Below are 26,345 nucleotides of genomic sequence, written 5' to 3' on the forward strand. Positions count from 1 at the left end.
CCTTCAGTGGTTGAAACATTTTCGTCAAAGTTAATATTTTATTTTGTAAAAGCACTAACCGGAACCACTATAGCTTCTCTATGTGTCTTGACACTCCGTGATCTCTGCTGTGTTCAAAGCGCTTCCACATTCAGTTGCACTGAAGGGAGGTCCGTGGACAGACAGCGAGCGTTGCCCCGTCTCCTCCACAGATCACTTTCACAGATGTATCTCGTTTCTGCACACATACAGCTGATGCTTCAATGAACATGCGACTTAATTACCTGCCTTTGGATGAAGTTGGAGTTTTCTTCTTGCAGAACAAACACAATGTGACCATGTTGAAGCAGTGACTGTGTTGTCCTTGTTCCGATATCGGAGTACCTTTATTGATCCAGGGGAAGAGGGACTTAAGAATGGGGAAACATCAGTCAAAACATGGTAAGAAATGTTGACGTTTTTCACCACTGAATAACAAAAATGTTAAAATATTTCGATTAAAGTCTCGCACAAACTAACGATTGTCTGTTTTTGCATCCCTGTTTCTGATGATCTGAAGCGTGCAAGCGCAGAGAAAACCCTGAAGGTGAGGATAAACCGAATATTTTGTATCATGAAGGTTGATAAACTATGGTAATCTAATAACGTAAGTTGAGCTTGAGATGTATTCTTGCTGATCGGTGTACTTTCTCAATGTTACAGGAGACAGTTTTGTTGTGAACGCCTTCCTCCGGAGAGGGATGGAGGAATGTGAGAGGTACAGCGCGACGGATCACAAGCTGAAGAACATGCAGGTATCAGGCACCTTTCCCTCTTTTTTATTACTAGACCTAATTGAAATGAAATGAAACGTCTGGTCGAGTCCCCTTTAATGACTAAGACTGTGGAAATAAGTTTGAATACTGACTGAGCATTTCCAAGAGTAAAACTAAATGTTAGCATCCAATAAAAATGAAAACTATTATGATTCTTTAATGCTGTTCTGTCTAAATGGTAAATTGGTGACTGTTACTCGCAGAAAGAATTATCTTGTAATGCATGGGCGACATTCATGTTGAGTTTTTCAGAAACAAAATTCATTACTGGAAAAAAAAGTGTGTGTGTGTGTGTGTGTGTGTGTGTGTGTGTGTGTGTGTGTGTGTGTGTGTGTGTGTGTGTGTGTGTGTGTGTGTGTGTGTGTGTTCCCGATGGGATGGGCCTGTCAAGCACTTCAAAGTTGTCTGGTTGAAGCTGTTACATTCCCTATTCTTGAAAGAAGAGCTGAGAACTTGAGGGGAAGGCAAATTGTATTGATACGCATGTGTGAGGACACGCTGAAGTTGTAGGTTGTATGGTCGTCATGTCTGGCTCCGGCACAACACCATACAGTGTTGATTCCCCTGCTAGCATCACTGGACGAGTTATGACAGCCATGAGCCATGTGTGTTGGCAAAGCCCCCCCCCCCCCCAACACACACACACACACACACACACACACACACACACACACACACACAGAGACTGGATGGAAAGGTAGTCGTTTCTCAGACTGAGGGATATATAACGTTTGCTCTTGTGGCTGCTGGCATCATGAGTCAGGGCCGTGTCTTTTTCCTCAATGCCTCCCTTTCTAGTGCGGCTCCCAGTGGGCAGCCCTCTGTGGCATAACATTACATCACTTCAATTAGTGTGTCGTTTTGAGGGGCACAAGAGTCTCAAGCTCTCAGACATGAACTGCAAGAAGTTCACATAGAGGTACTGACAGTCTGTGAGGTGGGTGGTTGTAATCGTGGACGAGTTATGGATTATATCGGGCTATAAACCGCCCACTTATGGCAAATTAAAAGAGAACTTACTCTGCTTCAGACGAGTCTTGAGTTCACACTCCCCTCAAGGAAAACCACCAAAGGCATAAGCTTGGCACTTATTAGTATAGGTTGATCCCACCCTCACTTCTTTCAAAGTCAGGCCTCTGATTTATTTTGTGTCATTCGTTGGTTATATTAGAGGCTCGTTCACAGACCACAACTGGCTAACCAGCCTATTACTTTTCCTGCTTTCTTTGAGACTAATTTAGGAATTGGTTGAGAGGAGACAAACCACAATGCAGTCACGTCTGTTATGGCATATGGTCCTGATATGTATTCATGGCAAAATATTTCTCAGTAAATAGCAAGTAATGCTTTTTTTGAGGCAGAAAATAACACGATAATTATATTTTACTTGCATTTCCATTAACTCATGTAACTCACAAAGAAATGTAGGTGCAAAGTGTCATTTTTAAGCCATGCAGGTAACATTTCGACATCACCTTTTATCAATGCATTGCATTTATGTGACTGCCTGCTCGTATGCAGTGACAGCTCTACTCACGGTGTTTGAATTGAGCCTGTGTCTATGTTAATGTAAAGACAGATGAAGTCCTCAGGGACACCTCTTATGCCGTATAGTTTCCTATCAAACAGAGTGACTTTCAACACATTTGTCTCTGCTGTAGGACGATGCACCATTTCCTCTTTTGATCCCGCCTTTAATTAATTCTTCACCAGGATTGGATTACATTGTCACACATCCAGATGTAATTATTGGATTATGAGTTGTTAGATCTCTGGGGTTTAGACCGTGATTAAACAAGTTCAAGTCAAATAAAAAATAGCAATTACCGTATATACATATATATGTATGTGTATATATATAAGGGGATAAGGGAATTTGACGTTTTTAGATGGATCTCAGCCACATTTTATCCCCCAGAGTATTTTGACATCTAGCTCTCACCAGTAGTTACATCACTTAGTCCTGGTTGATGAGCAGCAGGGACAGTTTAAATTGCTCATGATTTTGTACAGGAGAAGATTGGCCGAACACACTGTTTAGCTCTGACCATCCCCCTCCTCATTGTCAAATGGGGGAGTAGGATTCCTGAGCTGTCTGGCTGTGACTTCAAAGCGCAGAGCTGGGAGTTATAAAAGGGCTCTGATATCAGTGGAGCCTCCGAACCCTCACCCCTCTTTCCCCCTGCCCTGTCCTGGGGGATGGGCTGAGGGATGGAGTAGAGCCAGGCGGGGGCAAAGAAGCAAGCGCTAAGATAGCCAGTGCCCAACATCAGTTTGTGTAAACCTGTGAAACCTGTCATATCTATTCAGCAGATTGTGAATGAATTGTTGCACTTCGGCAAGATATTACAAAAGATCAAAGGATGCAAGGGCCTGTTTAAATATTGACATTGCCGCAAACCATGATTCAAGATTGCAGCTGGCGAGTTGCCCTCAGTCTGTAACCCTATAGTCTCCTTAAAGGATGGTATTAGTGGACAAAGGGAGCGTGATTCAGCAGGATGACTTGGCTCATCCAGTCTAAAGTCATCAAGATTTTGATACCTCTTTGCAGGTGCTCAATACAAATCGTACCTGTTCAAACACCTGGTGTAATGTAGAGATATATAACAGGTGAGATCAGAAGAGGCTGTCCAACGTGTAATCGCCCACCCCACCCTCAAAAAACCAGTCTATGGTTATTGAATATGTAATATGCAGAATACTCGTTACCCTGTACTTATCCAAACCTGCGTTCATTAGTGTAAGAGCTCTGTGAAGGTTCACTGTTAAGTTAAGTTTATTGTCATACACATTTACACATGTATGAAATTTGTCCTCTGCATTTAACCCATCCCTAGCTTATTGGGAGCAGTTGTGTTTTACCTCTGGAACCATCAACAGTCCAGACCCTCACACACACAACCACAGTGCTTCATTTTGGAGCTTCAAAGAGATATGCTTGGATGCCCAAATAATGACTGATGGCTAATTCAGCCTTTCAGCACCATCTTTTGTCTCAGAACTCCCCACAGACTTGGCCCGTGAAGAGGAAGTGTGTCAACATTTTAAATTCCACAACAAAGACCTTTATTATTCCACTTTGAAAGGTTAATAATATCACACTTGAAGTTAAAAGGGCTTGGTTTAGGGATTCAGTTGGATGTAATGATGTGCCAAAAGCTCCAAGACGCAAATGTATTTTGACTTGTGGAGAGTTACATAGCACTGCAATCCTCAATAATACATTTCGTCTAAGAGCAGAGTTCCCAAGCAGCTCACTCAACTAATTATAAACTCGTGGTTTTTTCAACATTCATTTGGAATCTGTGAATAAGACTTTCCCCTTATATACAAATCCTCATTTGGTGATCCTCCTCAAAGTGGATGTTATGTTTGGACAATTTTGCCGCTGGGCATTCGGGTATATCTTCTCGTCACCATGTTCATTTTGAGTTTGCAGTATTTGATTTGGATCTGAGGCTGGGATCTTAAGGCTGTCATCTTAAGACTGGCCCTGAATGACATTTTATTTTTTAAGTTTAAAACTGAGGTCAGCTCTTTTTTTGCTTTTGAGTTGTCTGCACTGGATAGAATCCTGTACCTCCTGAAGTCTTTGAGTGCTTGAAAACTTCCCTTAAGAAGTTATTCTCGCCAGCAACGTCTCGTGATTTTTCCCTTCCGCCTCTCTTATACAAACACAAACATTAAAAAAAAAAGCCCGTCCCTGACGCGACACCACCAGGGAGCAATACATGGTGGAGAGGAGACAAAAAGGTGTGCACAAATATGTACTGCTTTTGAAGGGACTTGAAGGCATTTGGAGAGTTTGTTTTTTTCCAACCCTTCTTTTTTTGGGGGGGAAATTGGCTTCACAAGAAGCGAGCTGTGAGCCTTCATCTCTGAATGAAAAGCATGTGGCTGGCATCCAGAACAGCGGGGTCTTTCAGCACGGCCCCAGCAGACATCTGTTCCTGGTTTGTACAGCAAAATCCTGGAGCAGGGAGAGGGGCTGTGGTGGGAAGGAGGGAGAGAGAGGGTGGTGGGGAAAGGAAAAGAGGAGGAGGAGGAGGAGGAGGAGGAGGAGGAGTGGGGGGTTTAAAGTGGGGTTTTTTTTCATGGGTGAGATATTTCAGGGGTTTTAAAGGTAGTGGGGTAAGGGGAGTAATGAAGAGTCTCATCCGCCTGGTCTACTGCATCGTATTGGGGGGCGGGAGCTGATCATTGACCTCACTTTACCAAATCACACCGCTCTCTTGGGCGTTTTTGTTTTTTCTGTGTTGGTTGCCATTTGTCCAGAACAAACATTCACCTCTCTGTCAGAGTAAACATCATCACCTGGTCGGCTCAGACACTCATCGCAAGTGTGAGATGCTTGTTTTAGCCATTCTTTCGTGTTGGAGTGTTTAAGTGTGTTTCACCACATGGCTTCGCCTGTGAGTCAGAGGTCGAGTCCCTCCCCCCACCCCCCCTGTCTGTGTGTTTGTGAGTGAATGACTGAGTGAGAGGCAAAGAGTGGTTTGTGCCTAATAGAGAAAGACATCAGAAACACTGCAGGAAGATTAAATGTTTATTCTTCTGAGGATATTTATACGGTCTGAACTACTTTGAAGCAGTTTGCTCAATTCCTCTGTGACACCTGAACTCGTGAAGGGAGCCATCACACATTGGTTCACAATCCTTCAGTACAAACCAGGGCCGCTTTTATCTGCGTGTCAAGCAACAAATGAGCTATTGACCCTCCCACTCCTTTGGTTTAAGTTGGTTTAAATATATGACGTTACAGTAAGCTGCTTAGCTTAGCATAAAGACAGGAAACGGGGGGGAACAGCTAGCCTGACTTTCCAAAGATAAGAAAATCTACAAATCTGCTACGAGCCCCTTTAAAGGTGCATTCGGACAGTGAGTGGCTGCCACTGTCCGAAAGCCCCTTAAGGCCGCAGACAGACTAAACCTGGCTCAACGTTTGATGTAGCACAGCGCTGAGTTGGCCAACCACATACACACAAAATGACATTTCTGATGGATTACTTTGTTACGTGAACACTGTATTTCTACAGTTTACCTCTGGCAGAGTATTACAAACCGTGCAGTGTTTTTTGTGTATGAAAAGCAGGTACTGGTTTCATATCTCACCAATACCTAACACAACACGCCCCTACCAACGCCTAAGGTCATTAATCAACACGTTATCTTGTTTTGTTTAGGAAGACGCTGTTTCCTGGTCACCAATAGTCCAGATAAACCAGATATGACGTGTTAGTTATTGAGCTTTAGAGGTGCTGGTACACAGATTTTTGTTATTGTTGGACAGAGCCAGGCTAGCTGTTTCCCCCTGTTTTGAAATCTTTGTGCTAAGCTACATTCAGCTAACCATCTCCTGGCTGTAGCTTCATATTTACTGTACACTGAATAGACATGACAGTGGCATCAGTCAATAATATAAGCATGTAATGTCTTAATGCCTATTTTTTGCCACGGTTATAGTAAAAATAGCTATATCAAAATAACTATAACGCATCCACTTATTGATGGCATAAATAGTTATTTCAGCTTACAGCTCAAAAGAGAATCGTATATATTGGGACAAGAGAGATGACAGTCGCTTCCTTCATTATTGGAGCTCTTATCTGCAGACATATGGAATGAAGCCTTTGGAGCTATCTCTCAGTCCCATCAGCGCCGCTTTGAAGTCACTTCTTGTCACTGCTTTTCATGATATTTATGAGATATCTGATTGAGTGCTTCAGAGGGAATAGTACAGGACCGGATTGCAAGCAAGTCATCGAGCATTACGTGAATATCTCAACTTCCTGAATGGAGCCCATCCCAGGTTTTCAGTGACACTACATGACCTAGACGTGCGCTTTCAGTGATGACAGCAGGGAGACCTCACTTCCCCTTCATGGTTAGTGTGCTGGTGGCTGCTTGGGGCAGCCCCGGCTAGGGTTAACACTGGTCTGTGTCTTTGCTCTCGATCGCTGCCTGCCAGGGGAAATAAAATACCTGAAGCTGGAGCCCAGTGCTTAGCGCTGACATTTTTGGCAAAGGATGCTGGATCCAAGTCTGTGTTTGATCTTATGCTTCTCCCAGCCAAGTAAAACACCGGGAGACTCAAAGGTTATTACATTTTAGTGTGTAAGGTATGTTTCCACATAAAACCCCTGTTCCCCCTTAGAAAGCTTTAGCTCTTTTCCAAGTGGACTTCATTTCGCAAGCCTCAGAGCAGCCAGGGGAATATCATATTTTTTCAGTTATGGTTGTTGATGGTGTTGTTATATGCTGTCAGTATAGCCATTGTTAATTGATTTAATTGTTGAAATGACATCTTCAGTGAGCGTAGTGCCTGTGTGGAGCTCAGGGAGGGGACAGAAAGCTTCAGACTATATCTTCAGAGGATCAGATCTATGTTTGTTCAATATTTTCTTTAAATATTTGCAGATTGAAAGGGAGACGGAGGATTCGCTTGTTTGTTTAAAGAGGACAGGAGATTCCTCTTTTGGACACAAGTTTGTTATGTTATGAAATTCAACAAATGGAAACTTGAGATTGCCTCCACAAAGATCAAATGCTGACCTGACATCTATTTCACAATGCAAGCCATGGGAAACTAAATAGCATAGTGCAGCACAATGCACTGATAGATATGAGTAACTTAGAAGATAAATCTTTGGCTTTTTAAATTTAGTTGTCAGCGCAAGACAAAATTGAACAGGTAGAACATGATAAGGACAACACTGCCAGAAGAATTATCATTTCTAAAATGTGTGTAAAATGTATTTGAACCTTTTATGTTTGAAGCTACTCATCGGCACTCATGTTGTGATGTCATATGCATCTCCTTTGGCCATTTGGCAGATTACATTCGCTTTCTGTATTGTTAAAGTACAAAATGCTTTCAGAGTCAGCCCTGAACGCTTCGGAACCCCATTCTTGCTCCACATTCCTGAACCCGACGCCCTGCTAGGTTTGAGACTCGAGAGTGAAACACCACAAATCCTGGCTTCCTCTATGCTTAAGAAGAAAAAAAAAAGCCCAGTGGTGGCACTGCTGGCATTGTTTGTCACTGTTGTGATGCGGTACTATTTAAAACCTTTGCTTGAAGTATTTTCTACATATAGATCAATCATTCTGCAAGGTTGTCATGCTTATAGTATACACACCAGGTGTCCCTTGTGAGATTTAGGAGTACTGCCATGATTTTGAATGTTTCTTCCATACAAGGAGTCAATACCTTCAGTTTATTTGATGTTCAAGAACCTTGAAAAAAAAAAGTGGAATTTATAGCAGAACTGTGTTCATAGGTGAACAGACTTTACACAACATCCATCTTCCTGTCTTCCAGTTTCATACACAGAATGCCATAGCACAAGATTTATCAACACACCCAAAACCCAGACCCCTGAGGAGTTAGCCTCCCCCTCTTTGGGACCCCGAGCCTGCACATGTGTGGGTATCGCTATTACTCAGCTCATAAAACGCCACAGTCCCATCTGAAAGTGGTTAGCTGTTGAAACACACTAGCAGCTTCAAAGCTTGGATCCAGGCTCTGCAGACAGCACAGGCCTGGCCTCCCTTCTGCACATCACATTCCTCTCCATTGGGGAATGGCTGCAAACCTGTTCCCATCATCAAAACCCTCAATGGGTCTCCATTAAAAGGAAGCGGTTTATTTTTGTCATGGGTGGTCATTTTTCAGGGGAATTTAAATCGGGAAAGAATGACTGTGGAATGATTTTACTCACATTCTGTGCTGGTGTATTTATGTACTGAAACACCTTTTTTGCTTTTCCTATATGTGACAAGAAGGGTGGGAGAGGATGAAACGGTGCTGAAAGAGGCCACTGTTCTCATTTCCTCTGAAGGTCGCTTTCTTTTCTTCCCCCGCCCATTTCTTTCCTGAGCCCCGTCCACTTCAAAAGCTGACCGGGCCCTGTGTGTGCCGTGTAACTTGTTTACCTAAAGGCTCATTTCAAATAAACAGCAGTTCTCCTTGAGATGCCTGCCCCCCCCCCCCCCTCACTGAGAGCCTTTCAGAGACACCATCTGCTTGTAGGTGCTTTACTGAGAAAACGCACTCTTCTAAACAGGATTTTAATTTCATGATATTTCTGCTGAGTGACTTTTGTGGCATGTGGCTTTACAAAAAAAGCGTATAGTGGACCAAAATGTGTTAAAAGCTGTGTTAAAAAGTCAGAAAAAACACCTCTAGCTCATAGAATATCTGCATTTAAAGGTTTGTGGTCTAAACAGTAACAGTTTTCTGGCAGTAGATCTGCTTATAAATGAATACAGGAAAGTTCTCAGATATAGCAGCTCTGCAAGTTCCTTCTAAATATCCAGCATCCACTTCTTCATGTTGATAGGGGCTGACTGATCCTATCACTTCAAGAATGCCAGTGTATCAGAATATCTGAACTTTTACCCCCAGTGTCATGTGCTCAGCTTTGAGAACTGCTCTATCCTGGCAGCATCTCATAGCTTTTAAGGTGTTATTGCACATCAGCACCTTCGGCTTTTTGAAGCATAATTCGTCTTTCAAGGACTTTTATCAAACATTAAGTGTCACACGTAGTGCTTTCAAGTGGACTGCCTCCGGACGTGCTGTGTGACAGAGAACAAGACTCCATCAGACTTGTAGCTTCATACTGAGATAAGATAAGAATATACAAGCAGCTACGCTAAGCTAACTTGGCTCATGCTTAAGTGCTCTTTCATATTGCCTCACGGCCCTGATGGTTTCCAGTAATTATGGCTGTGAAAGCAGCAGCTCTCTGTGCGCTTTGCTGAGCTGCCCTCTGCACCATAGCCTTTTGATCTCTGCTTGTGCCATGGATGAATTACGTTCCAGAATTTCACACTGGGGAACTGTGCTTCAGACACACACAGCTAGTCTGTCAGGTCACTAAAGTGCACACATGGCAGCTTCAGTCCAAAAGCAAGAAGCACAGATGTTACAGTCTCGCTGACTGCGGCCTCAAAATCTCCACTTGGCATGTTGCTGTGATGTGTCACAAATGCAAATTATAATTCCTGGTTTGCACCATGAGGCTTTACAATTCTTGTCTTGTAGCTATGTTTTCAACAGTAATTCATCATATCCTCATATCCTTTTTAGTTTTTCGACCAGTCATTTTCTTTGAGAATAATTCAACAGATATATGAATGAGCTTTGCATGATATTGGTGCATCAGTAATTGGCCCATGTGCTCCTTTTTTTTCATCTGTTCCTCTTCAGCTTTCAACATTGTCCCCTTTTTTCATGGGAAGTTGCGTCTCATATGCCAAAGTATTACAGCCTGTGGCCCTTTGGCAATGGTCCATTTTACATGTCCAGGCTTCCTTCACATCATCTGAATATCGTGGAGTCTCCTCTGCTTCCTGTGCCCAGCAGGTGTGTATTTTTAGGACTCCTCAGGAAAACACTTGGTGTTAACCCAGGGATGACCCCCTGTCCAGTTCCAGGACTGTAAGGAACTTCACGGCTTGGAATTAAGACGGGTTTTGCAGTGTCAATAATTCTCGTGGTCTTCGAAACTGGCAATCCCTACCGGCTGGAGGAGACAGTCAAAGAGAGTTACACAACAACACAGAGAAAGGCGGGAGATAAAAGAGATGCAGCCACTTTAAATATGCAGGACATTTCTTTTCTGTATATCAGATTCAAGATATGTGGCTTAAAAACACTGTGCAGCAGTCTGCATAGCCAAGAGTCTTAAATATTTCATAGTAAGGAGGATCAGTACCAATTATGCAAACAAGCGGTGTCTCCTGGGACTTGAGGTTTGACAAGTGTCATTGAGAATCGGAGATGAGCTATCATGGGCTCTGCTTGTGTGCTTGCCTGTCTACATTGGTTATTTGTTGCATCCTACAGCACTGAACTCTGTATTTTGGCAGTCTGTGACCGGCAAGCCCAATTCTCCCTGAGGGCTGAATGCAATAATAGTTCAGCGCAACAGCCGCCCGTCTCTGTTTGCCCAGTCTGCCTCACAGATGGATGTGTTGAGAGTTCATGCTGCATTACCGGCTGATTGGTCACGGCTGCAAAAGCCCCTCTTATCGTGGTCAGTCATATGGATCTTTACTTCTCTGTGTAAATTACCCATAGGGAGCCGTAACTAGTGGACGGTAGAGCTGTGGTTTTGACCCTGAACCTGTTGTTATCCTGCTGGAAGACGTGTTCAGGAAACCAGCAGGCAGCTCATCCACCAGCCCACAAGCCCTCAACAGCAGGAGTCCAGCAGGAGTGAGCAGAGAAGTCATTGTGGATTCGATTAACAACATCATTCAAGTGTGGGCTCCGATGGGTACATGGAAAGCTCCAAGAAACTCAAATAAAAATAGAAATTGTAATTTCGATGAAGAAATATATCCACATGTTGTGTTAAGGAGGAACATGAACAGCCAACAAGGATTATAAATGATTGTTGCTCTGATCTTCAGTCATTTTAGTGTTTAAGCTGCACAATAACCTGAGCCAGCTGTCACAACGTGTTGAGAAATGGGTTGCTCACACGCAACAAGTCATGGATAAAGGAAATAGTTAAAATAGATGTATAGAAATATATTTTTGTTTAAATGTGTGGATAAACTAGAATCAGTTAAAAGTAATGGATACATGGTTGAGCCTCTGCAACTAGCAGTAGAAATGTGAACTTTACCAAAGCAACCGACACACTGACAAAAAATATTGTAACAATATCCATTGAGCAAACAATTTATAATCCAGCCGTAAGAATATATTTGTAACATGACGGGTGGTGTTGATTAAGAGGTGCTTGAGCTCATGTCGGGCCGTTGGGGTACATCAGACAAAAAACGGTTGGCGTGCAGCTGTCCGTCCCCAACAGGGTTTGTTTACATTTCTCAGTCACCCACAGGAGCACTGCAATGCCCGTAGTTTCACCAGCCTCCAACCACAGAGCCTCGCCCCTATGAACTGCCCGGCCTGGTTTTCAAAGCTGTGACTCAAATCCCTTGTAGCTTAACAAAAAACGAGCAGTGAAAACAGTGGCGTCGGTGGTTATCTCACAGGTAGGAGCAATTATAACTGACAGTTGGAAACCTGACACTAACTTCACAAAAAGTGTCCTTTACAGGTGAGAGTGATTGTGTTGAAATGGCTTTCACCCAGCAGAAGCAGACAAGTCGGACAGGTAACTGACAAACAACCAGTTTGAAGAGTTAATCTATACTACATCCCTGATTACATGAGGTCATTGCAGCTGATCAGTTTCAAACCCTGCTCAGCTGGAAACTAGAGCACCTAACTGTGAGAGGTGGAGTTGCTTTGGGCAGTAATGGGATTGGCGTTGCAGCCACTTCACCCACAACCTGGCATCCCTTATATCCACTGTGTTGTTTAAAGGGCCTGAGGAATGTGGAACAAATCCCCTCAGCTTTATCGGCCCGGGCGCGCTCCCCATTGGCTGGACTTAAGAGCCAGGGGCCTGCGCGGGAGCTTACAGAATTTCACATGGAGGCCAGAAACAGAGGAACATCCTGTTTGAGTCTAACCGCCTGTCTCACACTGGCTTTGATATGCCATCGCCTTGTGCACTCGCTTCTCTCTTGTTTGTCAGAGTGGGTGTGCATGTTTGAAATCCTGACTGTTTATATCCTGTCTAGTTTCTGTGTCATCACAAGACACGTGGACTGAGGAATTTCTTAAGATTTGAGTCAAAACTTTGAACAAAAACATTCAAGTCTTGAGTTTGTACCTAAAATCCCAGAACAAAAGAAAAGAAAAAGACATGCAGCTTCAGCTCTGACAGCTAAAAGAAACCATTTCACTCGACTTTTGTTCGAGGAGATCGTTAAATGTGTGAGTGCATATAACATATGGCATTGGTCATACATAAGTCCACTCAGAGACGATTGCATTACACCACCAAGCCCTGTTACCTCTGAATTAAAGCAGCATGCTCTCTGTGGTGCAGTCTATATGTGTGGCACCGCATTTTAAACTTCACTTCAGTGTTTTGTGTGTTTCACATAAAGTGAACCATGACAGCCACTTTGTGTTTTTCTCTTTCCAGTAACTGATCAAATAGTATTCTGATCGACTGCCTCTATATCATTTAATACATTTGCCTAACCCAGATTCATGAGTGTGATTCCAGTCACTGGTATGAAGCACATGGTTTCCAAGTCCCTACAGTAGCTGCTTGTGTGACAGCTGAGAGGAGGACATTACATCAGACTCCTATCAAAGCCCACTTTAATGAAGGCAAGCTGATTACAGCATCGGTGACAGATGCAGGGTGGTCAGCCAGTGATGCTGATCTTTGTTTATGCCATCCAGCAGGTCACAATTTAAGTGAGAGAAAGATCAGTGAGAGGGTGAGGAGGAGGCTGGAGGGGTGTGCAGAGTTTAGGAGATAGTCTCTCCTGATTGAATACGAGCGGGTGACTTTCAGTGGTTTACGCGCTGCTCTAGACAGGCATGCATGCTCATCGCTCCCCACAGCTGTTGTTATATTAGGAACGAAGAGGCTTCGCCCTCAGTGATTCATGTCCTGCCAAGGGAGAGGTTTTGCCTCCTGTTTGACCTCAGAGAGAGTCCCGCTGCCCTGAAAGGGCCATATCTGGGCCATCTTGGCCACATGGGTCCAGTCCAGATGACAGGATGGCATTCTGCTCTGATCTCATTGCCATTCAAGAGATGTCAGGGCACATACATATATAAAATACCCCAATTAGTGGACAAAGGCACATTTTAGCTGTCTTGTAATGCAGGATTAATATGGCAAGGCTGCACTTGAAAATGCTCCAGACTCTTTTTTTAGGGTCTTTGGCTCCGTCATGGTAACGGTGCACGGTTAGAAATTGAATCATAATAACATGCTTTTAGCTTGTGTTGATATTGTGATGGACATTATTCGGCAGGCTAGCTCAAACCCAGCAGTATTTGCAGTGCTGTTTGTTTTCATATTGCTGCTCTGTTGACTCTGAGCACCATAAGTACCCTGCCTGGGACTGAAAGCTGACGCCTGATGAACCAGAGGGAGAGAGAGGTTTCTGTGCAGCCGTCAAGAAACCAACATATTATTCTTTTACTGTCTTGCAAGAGAAGAGACAGAATTTGTGCAATTGGCCTTCTCTCTTTAGCTCTCCGTATGTTCAGCCCCAGCCCCTTCCCCCCTCTCTCCCCCCTCATCTCCCTTTCTTCTACTTTGCCTTTCCTCAGTGTAACAGTTCACATCTGGTTTTGAGTCGAGGCCAGGTTGGTTTCTTCTGGAATGGAGGGCTTTTATTTCTCAATGGCCCTACTCCCTCTCCAGTTTCATTCTGCGGTGAAGAGTATGCAGTTTGTTTACGAAGTGGTGTTCCTTTCTTTATATTGATTCTACTCAATCCTCATTTCCATCATGGGGGAACCCCACATTCATCTCCTGTTAATGGGCAGTGGGAGCGGGAATGTTGGTCGACTGGTGGTCGTCAAGGCTTTACTGTGGCGCCCTCCTTAGTGTCAGTTCCATGTGACTTTGTATTTCTAGAAACTGTGTACATCCTGGAGAAATTAAGGAAATAACTGAGATTGTTGATGTGGTTTGAACAAAGAACTGCACAGACACAACCACAGAATGTAATGTGCTGTTGTAGCACCTAATGTAAAAGTTGTTTTAAAACTAATTACACTTTATTTTAAAAAGTAAGCTATCTTAACTATTTAAGAAAACCACATTGCCTTAAATTATACGAGGAAGCGTCCAGACAGTATCCTGTGTTTGTGTTTTTTCCAGCATATGTATGTACCGGTATTTGGATACATTGCCATATTTCATACCCTGAGGCTAGAGGAACTCTGTCAACAATCTTCCCGTTAGCCTCCCTGTTTTTGAAAATGTGATATTAAAAATCAGTTGTGTATTGCACAGTTTGAAGAATGGACGAAAAGAAGTGCGTGTATACTTATAGTTAGGGGGTGAGCTAGAAGAGGGGGATGTGAGAACAAAGATGTGCAGTGTTTTCCAGCAGGAGAGAGAGAGAGAGAGAGCGAGAGAGAGAGAGAGAGAGAGAGAGAGAGAGAGAGAGAGAGAGAGAGAGAGAGAGAGAGAGAGAGAGAGAGAGAGAGAGAGAGAGAGAGAGAGAGAGAGAGAGAGAGAGAGAGAGAGAGAGAGAGAGAGAGATCACCTGGTAGGGAGCTATGAAAGCTTCTCCTGGTTACCGTATCCCACATAAACGTCTGGCGGTAGGCTGAGGCTTTAGGGAAGCTTGGCAGAACTGCTGCAGTAAACAGGAACAAACATCACACACCTCGCTGTCTGTCTCTTATGTCCAGGCATCTGGGAGACAGAACCTGTTTACATGGAAGAACACTGTCATACTTTCAATGCACTTTTTTTTCTCTTCAAGACAACAGATCTAATACCTTATCGTCTTCTTCTCATTCTTGTCGAAGCGCCCGTCCCACACATGGAGTTTTCCATCTTCTCCCTCATACCTAATATCACACACAGTGTGGATGTGTTTATCATGGGCTTTCAGGTGTATGCCACTGGTGGAAAACAAGGAACACTTTGCACCAAAAACACATTTGTGTAGCCTACAGAGCAGTTTGTGATCTGATAGTGAAAGAATGAGCGCAGCCAGATGCCAGAAAGCAGTTAATTACACATGTGGTGGGCAGATTTCAGCCCGACACCGTGGGCGATGTGGAAGGAGATGCCATGTGTTTAGACGTTAAACTGCAGACTGCGGTCGCACCGAGCCTGCTCTCTCATTAGCTCCCCCGATGGATGTAATGAGCATGGAGGTGGTGGTGGTGGTGAGGGGGAGCCATGTGTTCAACACGAGCCCTGCTGGTCCCCTCCTTTTGCACGCAGCAAGACGTCTCCTGATGTCAGAATTTTAATTAGAGACAAGATTCACTTTTGGCAGCTGGTTGATTGATTTGTTTCATTGTGTTTAATGCTGAATCCTGTCTTTCATTTGGAGGTGCTCATACCTTGCTCTGCATCTCATGGGAACGAGGATAAGGGGAATCAATGGTTGTCTTTGATGTTCCTCTGAGCTGCAGAGCAGTGTGTCTGTGTGAACTGCCTCTTCCTTACATACGGCCCTTCATTAAGGGGACTGCCCTACAAAGAGGGGGAGATAAAAGCATCCAGTGTAGAAAGGAAAACAACAACTTTGCAGAAACCACAAAGACGGAAACTGTGTGTGATTTTGTGAATGCACATATGCTCGTCTGGTAACTTGTGTGTATATTTGGTGATTGAAGACTGCAGCTCGTACCAGTTGTCTCCACCTTTCCCAGAAGCCTTCCAGAGTCTGTTAAAAACCCACCTCCACCTCTCCCACTGGGTCTGGAGTAAGCAATAGATAGGCCTTATCTCCCCTTTAACAGAACCACATGCTCCTCTGCTTCACTCTTATCTGCTTCTCCGCTCTCTCATCTTTGTTCCTCTTATCTTTCATTAACCTCTTTCCCCCCCTTTGTGCCCTCTTTCCTCTGCGCCTTTCTTTCCTCTTTATTCCTCCCGCTTATTTCCTGCACCTCTCTTGTTTCCCCTCTTCTCCTCCTCTCCCCAAGGCTCAACTCCCATTCTTTTTGCCATTTTCTCTCAATGTCTCCGGTGGCCAATTTGCAGGGGGTGTCCGAGCCTTGACCCTGAGACTCAACCGGCTCCCCCCTTTCAGCGGTGAAGGTCAGGGCCAGATTACAGGCTGGAGGTATCGTCCTCTGAAGTGAGGAATAATCACGGCCTCTGAGATTGTTAAATACAACCACGGCCCCTGGCGCTGTCATTACTCTGAGAAAGAGGGGAAAGGGGAAGGGGAAAGGGGGTGGGCTTGTTCACCTAAACGCATGCAGATGTTCAGACTCTCGCTGACGCCTCGGTTCTGTTGAAGGTACACGGAGTTCTTTTGTTTTCTAGCATCTATCTGTTTTTTTATTTGTCTCGTTTCACTGGGCCCTCCTTGAATCAATCTGGGTGGGGTTTTATTTCCACAAGTGTTGTGTGTGGAGCAGCTTAGAGGACTGAGATGACGTAAATAAGATGAATCAGTTGTTGTTTAAATACTTGTTGGTTTCGGGGGCTGTGTTTCCACAATCCAGTCGTAATTAAAGAATGGCTCTGTGTGCATTGAGACCCTTTTGCCTTTTGCCTCAGTGAGCCTTTGCATTAGCACATGTGTGGGATGGTTATGAATACATTGTGGTTCTCTTTTTATGCAGGATATAGATTAGTAACATATGACAGCAGAGCGTTTTCCCCCTTACACCCCTTTGTCATGCTTTTGTTTTATGGCTATGGAATTGTGTATTTAATCAGTCCCATCCTATCTGCATGGAAATTTCCATCTGGCAATTCTTCTCCATTCAAAATAAATACACATGTTACTGTGAGTTTATTGCGAGGTTTGTCAAACATAAACCAAACTTCTCAGAATCAAGTTTTTGCAACGAGAAATACAGCAAAACCTTTCCGTAAACGTCTTCCATCAAACTCTCCATGCTGGGTTTCATGTCAAGCAGGATGATAATAAACAGGTCGGCTCAGAGAGAGAGCTCAGGCGATGAAATGCATTATGGGTTTTTTGATGGACAAGACGGGTCCATCTGAAGGGCTCGGCGGAATCTTGAAAGCTTGGCTTTGGTCGCACTCGTCGTGTCCCAGACAGTGAAACACAATAAGCGTGCAGATGTTCAAAGGGTTTGGCCGCGCTGGAGCCTCCAGCCCTCTCCTCTCATCTGAGTAGGAAATGCTTCAGCTGGAACTGTTTGTTTTCTCTGTGTCTGTGGTCTGAACTGTAGATTCACTTACATCTCTGCCCCCCCCCCCCTCCCCCTCATCCTCCCTCTCTCCTCATTTCTTTCCTTGTCCCAGGGGTTTCCAAACCGTGAGCTGAAGGAAAGACAATTCACAGATCAACACTGTCCCCTAGAGGGTAGGTTGAGAAGGATGTCTCAACAATTGATGAGCTTTATGCTGAAACCATGCTTTATGAGGCAGAAAACAGTATGGTTGTATGTATCTGCAATTAGTATGTATGATCTATTAAATTTAACAGCTCTGTAAGATATAATCATATGCATTTATTATTTCAAGATACCTTCATGTAGAATTTGCAAAATCAACTAAGTTCAATATTGAGATATTTCGGTTTCATTTTTGAGAACACAAATGCATGCTATATTGACACAAAAGCATGAAAAGGGACGTATGTGTTTGGTGAGCAGTTTTTATTGGAATGAATAGGCCGTAATGCTAAACACATTCAACATATAAAGTAAAATGTATGATCTTTGAGATTTTCTTTGAAAGTGTAGCTACCGAACCACACATAATGTTGCCCAATGCTTGTAAGTGTCTAAACTTGAATGTGTCCTTCTGTGTTGACAGTGGCTCTTCCTCCAGAGAAAGCTGAGGGCTGTGAAAGCTACCTGCAGTACCTGCACTCTGAGGATGGAGTGCGGGAGATACTTCGAGATTCGACCAAAGCTCCCAGGAAAAAACGCATCAGTCTGGATGTAAGCAGTTATGTGCAATTCTGTCATGTGTTAAAGTCACACGTTGAACATGATTATGCAACAAAGTGGTGGCACGGGGTTCTGAACCAGGCCTGTTCGGCATGCTGGAAGGTGCATGTCCAGCCAATGTTGTCAAAGTTATTCCAAAAGCATACAGCTCAGGTAGATTGGGACTCTAAACTGCTTATAATTATTAAAGGGAGTTCTATCAGAACACAGACGGGTCAGAAAAAGGTCAAGAGACCTGAGTGTTGCAATAGTTTAGTGTTCCAGTGAGTGAGAAATGATTTAAGCTTAGGTTAGAAAATAAATGCATGGTGGGTAACCTCTATCCTAGCCGCAGCTGTATGCCTTCACCCTGTGCACAGAACATCTGTCTGTATGTTGACACTGCTCCAGACCATATCCTGATTGAATTTAGGGACCAATAAATAGAATAAATAGATTGCAGTGTTTAGACTTCTATGTTTTAAAGAACTGCTTGGATCTGCTCTTTGGTGATCACTCCTGGTTATGTGAGCTGAGGAGATAATATAGAACCATAAAGGGCTGCTTCTCTCCCAGGGGACTCCTCCCTTGTAAGTGCACACCACCTTTCACACAGTGTCAGCGCTCCACCATGCCTGCAGCAGGGCCTATACTCCAGATGTTTATTTTTCCAATTATGGCCATGTTACTGGATACATCTGAATCAAAGTTACTGCCAAAAAGTTGTAACTGAGAATTGAGGTTGTGCACATTTTTCCTGGAAGAAAGTAGAAAGAAAGGGTCAGAGTGGTAGGGCCCACCATGCAGACTTATTTCCCCACACAAGGTAAAGGCAGCAGAGAAGTGATCTGTTTACATGTTGAAAACCACACTTTCAGTTGGCCTCTGTTCTATCGCTTTAAATGATCTTTTTTAACCAACACTTATATGCACAGGAAGGCAGTCTTTAAATACCCCCTTTTGTTCTTGTGCAGAAAGAATGAAAACAACACAAATTTCCTTTTGAAAAATGTTCATGAATCCCACTGAAGACAGCGCCAGTGTCGATTAAATTGGACGTACTTTGCTGCCCCCAGCTGTCATAAACGCCGTCTTTGACACACTGTAGAACTACTATTGCTTTGCTGATTATCTAAATAAATATGTAGATTGTAACCTTTCAAATGTTGATGTGTATCAAGTATGATAATGTGTGTCTCCACAGGACTTGGAGTGTGCCGTTTCTGTGGAGGATGACAACCGTCAGGAGTGGATCTTCACGCTTTATGACTTTGACAACAGTGGGAAAGTTACAAAAGATGTGCGTGTTTGTTACCTTTCAGCTGTTTTTTGGTCAAAGGTCAGACTACAAACCGTCCTAACTGTGTTTTATCTCTCACTATAGGACATGTCTAGTCTGATGCACACCATCTACGATGTGGTGGATGCCTCTGTGAATCACTCCTGCCATAATAAGAGCAAGACTCTACGTGTCAAACTGACTGTCACTCCAGAGCCCAGGTGCAACAGAAGAGAAACAGGAACAGGTACATGACAACAAAAACAGCATCATACCTCACGTTATTTACTATCCCAGTATGTTGTGAGCCAACTCAGCATTGCCTGTACATTTGTAGAGTTTAGATGCTGTGATGTTTTTGTAGGAACCACTGAAGCTATTACTGCAATGTCTGACCTGGTTATTCTATAAAATATGAACAAATAATTTGAATTGTTAATATCATAACTTCATAACTTGACATTGTCTCTGAAGGCATGAATTGAATGTGGAAAAAACCCTGCCTAGTGTTTATGTCTGTAAGCATGAATGTCACGTTTCCTGGTCTGAGTTCTTGTATTTGACCTCTTCAGATCGCTGTCACCAAGAAGAGGGACGTTCAGCTGACAAGCGACTGTCCTCCTACGTCAGGTCAGTACTCTGCTTGAAGGCTGGTCTGTGTGTGCTTCAATATTTCTTCTCGTTTATTTGTGTAAATAATTGAGAGTTACTCATTTTACTCATTTTTTGCAGCAAAGGGCAGAGCAATGAGGCGGCGCCCACAGACGGTCAGCATTACTGTGTGGACGAGAACACAGAGAGGAGGAATCACTACCTGGACCTGGCTGGTATTGAGAACTACACCTCCAGATTTGAAGGTAACAGCCTGCTGGTTGTTGCACCCTCAAATTTGTATTATTCTATTACAATGACAGGTTGAATGTTGACCATGAGGAAGCGGAGGTGTAACAGCAGTTCAAAGTACAGTGTTATACATCATATTTGTATTAACCACTGACCCTGTGCCTGTCCTTTAGGAACCACCCCTGCCTTCCCTCCAGAAGAGGCTCATGTTCGAAGCTCCCAGAGCCAGAGTCGCTCACGCTCCCATGAACCAGAAGCCCAAGTTGTTCACCAGCGTCGCTCACAGGTCATCAGCGACAGCTACAACCCCACTGAGTCTCGAAGCAAGGGCACACAGTTCGTCAAATCTCCCAAAGGAACCTACAAGGGAGGCGGAGGGAATAACGGGGGCAGCGGAGGCGGCAAATCCACTAAATGTCACGGCCACCACCCGCCGATGCAAAGCATGCTGCACAGTGGCAGCGCAGCAGGACACGGGGGTCAGGATGTGTACCACTTGCCACACCAAGCCCAATCCTCTGGCCACCACCAGCACCCTTTGCAATACAGCCACAGCAAACGCCTTAGGGCAAAAGCCCGAGAGGCCATGTCTCCATCCAAAGCCCCGCTGTCCCCTCAGTCCCACCCCCAGCAACAGCCCCCTGTGCCCTCTGTACTGCCAAGCCTGGAGAGAGAGCAGGCATCTGTCCCACCTGGGAGCCCAGGGTTTGTGGTTCCTGTGGTCCAGCGTCACGAGCACCACCACCACCATGAACACCACCACCACCACCACTACCACCATTACCATCAGACATGACCGCCTTCAGCGTACAGTGACTGAAACTGTACAGGACCAACCACAACCAACCACACCAGTCTGAAGGACTTAACGTCATCCCGCAGGAGTGTATCACGCGCTGTCCAGGATCTTTTTACTCTTCTCTTGCAAGCTATACAGATATATCCTGAGATTAGATGTACTGGGGAATCGTGTACTGCGATGGTTGATGATATTAGACCAGAAGGATGCTTTTTCTGAGGTTATTACGTAATAACAGAAGATGTGCGGTACAGTTTTTGTAGACTGTTCTGCTGGGACTGCTGTGATCGTTACCCATGTTCAGCAAAGGTACAGATGCCAGAAAGGAACAGATCAGAGGACTTTTGATGTGACATCCTTTCCCTCCTGATGCTGTGGGTTGAAGTCCCTGGAAGCTATATGTCAGAGATTAGCTGTGTTGTTCTGTGTGAGGGACCTTTCCAAAACATGGATCTCAGGTGTAAAGGTGCTGCTGCTCTCGAGCTTTTCACACAGGCTTTTTCCTCCGGAAGGCCTGTTGTGGTCTGAGGGTTTTCCTGTTTGGGGGTGGGGGGGGGGGGGGGGGGGGGGGGGAGGGATTATGAAATCACCACTGCCAGTTTTAATGCAAAAATATCTTGCTATATGTATAAAAAATCTATATATGTCAACACATTTTACTGAATAATTATTATACCGTATATGCATATTTCATCATGGATATAATTATGCATATATGTATTTTGTCTTTTATATATTTTAATAAACGTTATATAGTTCATTTCAATTATTGCAGCAACAGTTCGTTTATTTCTGCTCATACACCCTCGATTATGTTGTCTGCTGCCCACCACTGTGTGCATAGAAATAGCACAAGATCAATCAGTATGATGTTATTTTTTTTGTGATTTGCCATTAAGTGATACTATTATATATATTATAACATATTATAACATAATTGTGGTTTGAGAGTAGATTTAAAAAACAAGTAATTTCTGGTATTTTTCTATTAATGGGAACAATTTGGAATCAAGGCTGATGTTTTTCAGATAATTAATTAAATTAGAACAATGTCCTGTCAGTGATTTGTGGTTTAAAGTTATTTGATCAGGTTGATTCACCTAAAATCATGTGATGGTAATTATCACAAGGAGATGAAGAACCAGCTTTCAAGTTATTTAAAGGTTAGAGACAGACACATGTTCTTTCTCATCACCAGCAACTGAACAGGTTAAAACTATTATCAGCTACATAACTATATGGGAACAGCAGTAACTGTCCACCTATAATACAAATGTAATGCTTTAACAGTTACCCGGCTGTGTATGATTGAGAGGGAAGTGCATTTCCTACAGGGTTCATACTGAAGACTAAAAACTTTCCCCCTGGTGGTTCTGTATTCCTAGTACAGGGATGCCGCGAGAATAGTCTAATGCCACATGGAGGAGCCTACAATCTGCTGCATCTGGCCCCTTGTATGTCAATTAGTGTGTGGCAATTTGATTAACCACAGATTAATTAAGTAATATGCACCGTATAAGGACAATACAAACTGAAATAAGCAACCTTGATTCAAGACATTTAAAACCTCTTAAACCCCAGGCCTCCGGCTCAGGCCCCTGCTCAAGAATGACATGCCCAAAATAAGTAGAGTGAATCTCTGCAACTGCAAGGTCGATTTCAATCATCTTGGAAGGTAACACTTGTGAAATTTCTGCAGAGGTCTAAGCATCCCTATGTGACGGGGTGAGACTAAATAAAGATGGAACATAAATGAAAGATTTAATTTGGTATTTAAAATTGATAATTTAATTTAGTTGACAAGTCATACAGTTGGCCTATTAATCCCATCTAAATACAACAGTTTTTGCTTTGTTTTGAATAATCAATGGTCACCAGGTCTGTCTCTGTGTCAGCCACTAGGTGGCAACAAATAGCCATCAATGATAAATACAATACACTGTAGGAAGTAATCAGTGAAGTGTTCCTTACTGATACTGTGACATTCAGCGGGTCAGTTGTAGATCTGCTGAATCCATGAAGTGAGTTTAAAGAGTTCATCACCGTGGAGGAGGATACATGCTCAGTCAAACGATGCCCTTATTTAAATAAAGCTAAAGAGGACACCATGGAATATGAGTGCATGTAAACGGAGTCAGTGTCTGATTCACATGCAAACGAAAGAGTTGCTCCACCAGCAACATACAGGATGTGCTCTGCTGGCTCTCTCAAATTGACCTGATAAAAGTGAAATCTTGTTATTAATTGATGGAACAACCTCCCCTCAAGGTCCATTTCGTAGCTGTTCTGGAGCTTTCAATCATATCACATCTTGATCAGCTGATATAATTCGCAAAGTTGGCATGGTAGAAGTTTAAATTGAATCTTTCTGGGCACTAAAGGACTTGATTTTGGAATAAACGTTGAGGTTCAGTATTTATTCTTGACAGTTGACAAAACAATATCACCTTAAGGTCTGTTTAGTAGCTGTTCTGGACTTCTTTTTATCACATAACATGATCTTCATCAGCGGATGAAAAGGAAGAAGTTTCAATGCCAAATAATATTGTTTTGTCAACTCCTGTGTCCAAAGGTCAAGAGTTCACTTTGAACCTCAACTCGGTATTAATAACGTTTTCTGAACCCGTTTGTTTACATCAGTAATGCTTGTAAACAACACACAATTGAAACAGACCTAAAACACATTGTACATATTTTATAGAAACTCAATTGTATTAGTGAATATACAGTAATTAAAATGTATGGTGTCAACATAAATTGGGTTTTTAATTGCACAGATTATCTTTTCTTCCTGGGTCAATTCGAGCTGTCACCTTCCTGAACATGCCTGCTTCACGTGACCATCGATGTAACATTGTGTACCTGTCGGTCAAGCAAAAACAGAAGAAAAGAAAACGTAGCCTCGGGTTAGGGTCTAGCCACCTACAGCAAAATGTGAGCTAATTCTCAGCTATTTATCCCTCGAGTTTTCCTGACGGCCAGATTATTTCATGTATTATAATTTAAAAACTGTTGGCATAATAGTTTCTTTGTGTCGCTTCATATCAACGCGCTTTTGTTAATTGCCAGCCCAGCTCAGAGAAAGCAGCATTCCCTGCTCCGGTCGTCAGGGATTTAGGGAAGGACTGAATCCGAGCCCCGACTGAGACAAACAATGGCCGCTATGAAAGGCGAGGGGAGGGTCGGCCTAATGCAAATATCCACTTTGTGCGCCCTGGAGAACCTGCACTAAACAGTGACAACTACCAACTTCCACTCAAAGTGGAAGTATCCTACGTACTACAGACACTGCCTGTAAAACAGCTTACTTTTTGGGGTATTTCTCGCTGTATTTTGCATACAATTTACGGACCAAGTTTTTTTTTACATGAAGGCGTCTTTGCTGCAGCAACAAGTGGGAGAGCGGAGTGGAGACGGTTTCTGGAGACAGGACGCTGCAGCATCTCTGAAATGTGCAAAGTGCACCTGCTGAAGGACGAACCAGAGAGGTAGGAAACGAATAGTGTCCAAATGCAAGTGCAGCATCCCGATGTAGTAACCTACGTTACTGTATAAGTACTACCTCCACTTCCTTTCCGTAGTTTCAACATACTAGTAATTTCCCCCCTTTTTTCGCATTCCTCAGCACGAGCTTGGCTACTTTTCATTTATCTGTACGCATCTTTCAGTGGAAAACCTTTTGGGCTTTTCTCCCAATATACAACCCACCTTTCCCCCTCTGTTCGGCTTATTTAGTGCAGCTAAGCCTGTCTCAGGAAAACGTGATTATCCCCATACCATCGATACGCTGGCTTTCATTCAAGACATGCATGAGAAAGGCTTTGCAACATAATAGGTCAGTGCCTGTCTGCTTGTGTAGACGTGGGGCGAATAGAGGGGGATCTCACTTGAATGTTGATATTTGTGGGTGTAAAACAGAAAACACATTTTTTTTTTCCCAGAAGCATTTCATGCAAAATGTTAAATTGACCCTCTGGCGTTTAAATGTGAGCATTTGGTAAAAAAAAAAAAAAAAAGTCAACTCTAAGCCCCATTCTGCATCATCTCTGCAGCAGCCTGCACTTGTTGCCAGTGGTGTGCAAAAAGTAATGGAGTGAAATGCTACTGTAAAATCCCAGCATATCCCCCAGAAGAAACATCAAAGCGGACTCAACGTGAGGCCTTTATCTGAACAATTGCTCCATTCTACTCTGCACCCCCACCCCCCACACACACACACACACACACACACACACACACACACACACACACACACACACACACACACACACACACACACACACAGACACAACCCCCTATTCCCAATTTCCACCTGATTAAGCCCTAAACTGAGCAGAGTTGAATCTGGAGGGAAAATGGTTCACTAATTCTGACTCACAAGTTCTGACACAATAGAAGGAAGACCGTGCTCTCTGTTCTAATTTGAGCTTTGATCCAATAAGTTGACAATCATTTTCTCTGCAGGGTTGAAAAACCATATTGTTGTACAAATATAGACGCACGAAGAAGACGTCACAGATGACTGGAAGCAAGCCATGTTTTTATATTTTCAGTTGAATCATCAGCTCCTGCTTTATTGTTCCAGATGCACAAATGCAAATACTGTATCAAATGAAGCAGAAATGCACCCGCTGTGTCGGGAAACCAGTGCACCTGATCGTAAGTTAATAACAGCATCAACATGTGAGCATTGCTATTTTGGTTGTGTTTTACACCAAAAGCAGAACGTTTGCAACTAAATCAGATGTTTATTATCAAGCATACTACATTATCATGCATGTGTAACGATCCATAAAAAATGCATGGACAATCTACATGTTATTTAAATATGGACCCCCCCCCCCCAGCAGCGCAGTTGAAATCCATTCCTCGCTATTGATTCGCCCGTATTTGCAAGCAATTATCTCTAATGGTGAGAGTACGCAGCAGCAGCCTGCAGACCACTGTACACATTCTCTGTCCGGTGGTGAGGTTGCCATGTGAGCTGCTGGATGAAGGCTGTTCAGACGGGGCTTTTTTTTCTCCCCCAGGCTGCTCTCTCCATCTCTTTCTGTCTCGTAACCCCCCACCTCTCCTCTCAGCTTGCCTCTCCTCTTCTGCATACTAATAGTTGGACAAAAAGCTGATTACAAACCATGGCTGTCAAACTGATTATTAATATTCTTTGGCTTTGTATTC

The 26,345-nt window shown here is 43.5% G+C and overlaps 1 protein-coding gene across 1 annotated transcript; it reads left to right on the forward strand.

Annotated features, from left to right (window-relative positions):
• Window positions 1–146: 146 nt before the first annotated feature.
• On the forward strand, window positions 147–21,665 carry nkd2b (NKD inhibitor of WNT signaling pathway 2b). Its single transcript, XM_079274894.1, has 10 exons — window positions 147–420; window positions 539–565; window positions 682–773; window positions 17,615–17,675; window positions 18,131–18,258; window positions 19,451–19,546; window positions 19,631–19,772; window positions 20,098–20,155; window positions 20,258–20,382; window positions 20,542–21,665. The coding sequence occupies exons 1-10, from the start codon at window positions 396–398 to the stop codon at window positions 21,162–21,164; spliced, it is 1,377 nt and encodes a 458-aa protein (XP_079131020.1). The 5' UTR covers window positions 147–395; the 3' UTR covers window positions 21,165–21,665.
• Window positions 21,666–26,345: the final 4,680 nt, after the last annotated feature.

Source organism: Melanostigma gelatinosum, assembly GCF_949748355.1.
Source record: "Melanostigma gelatinosum genome assembly, chromosome: 9".
In the NCBI taxonomy this organism is placed as follows: Eukaryota; Metazoa; Chordata; class Actinopteri; order Perciformes; family Zoarcidae; genus Melanostigma; species Melanostigma gelatinosum.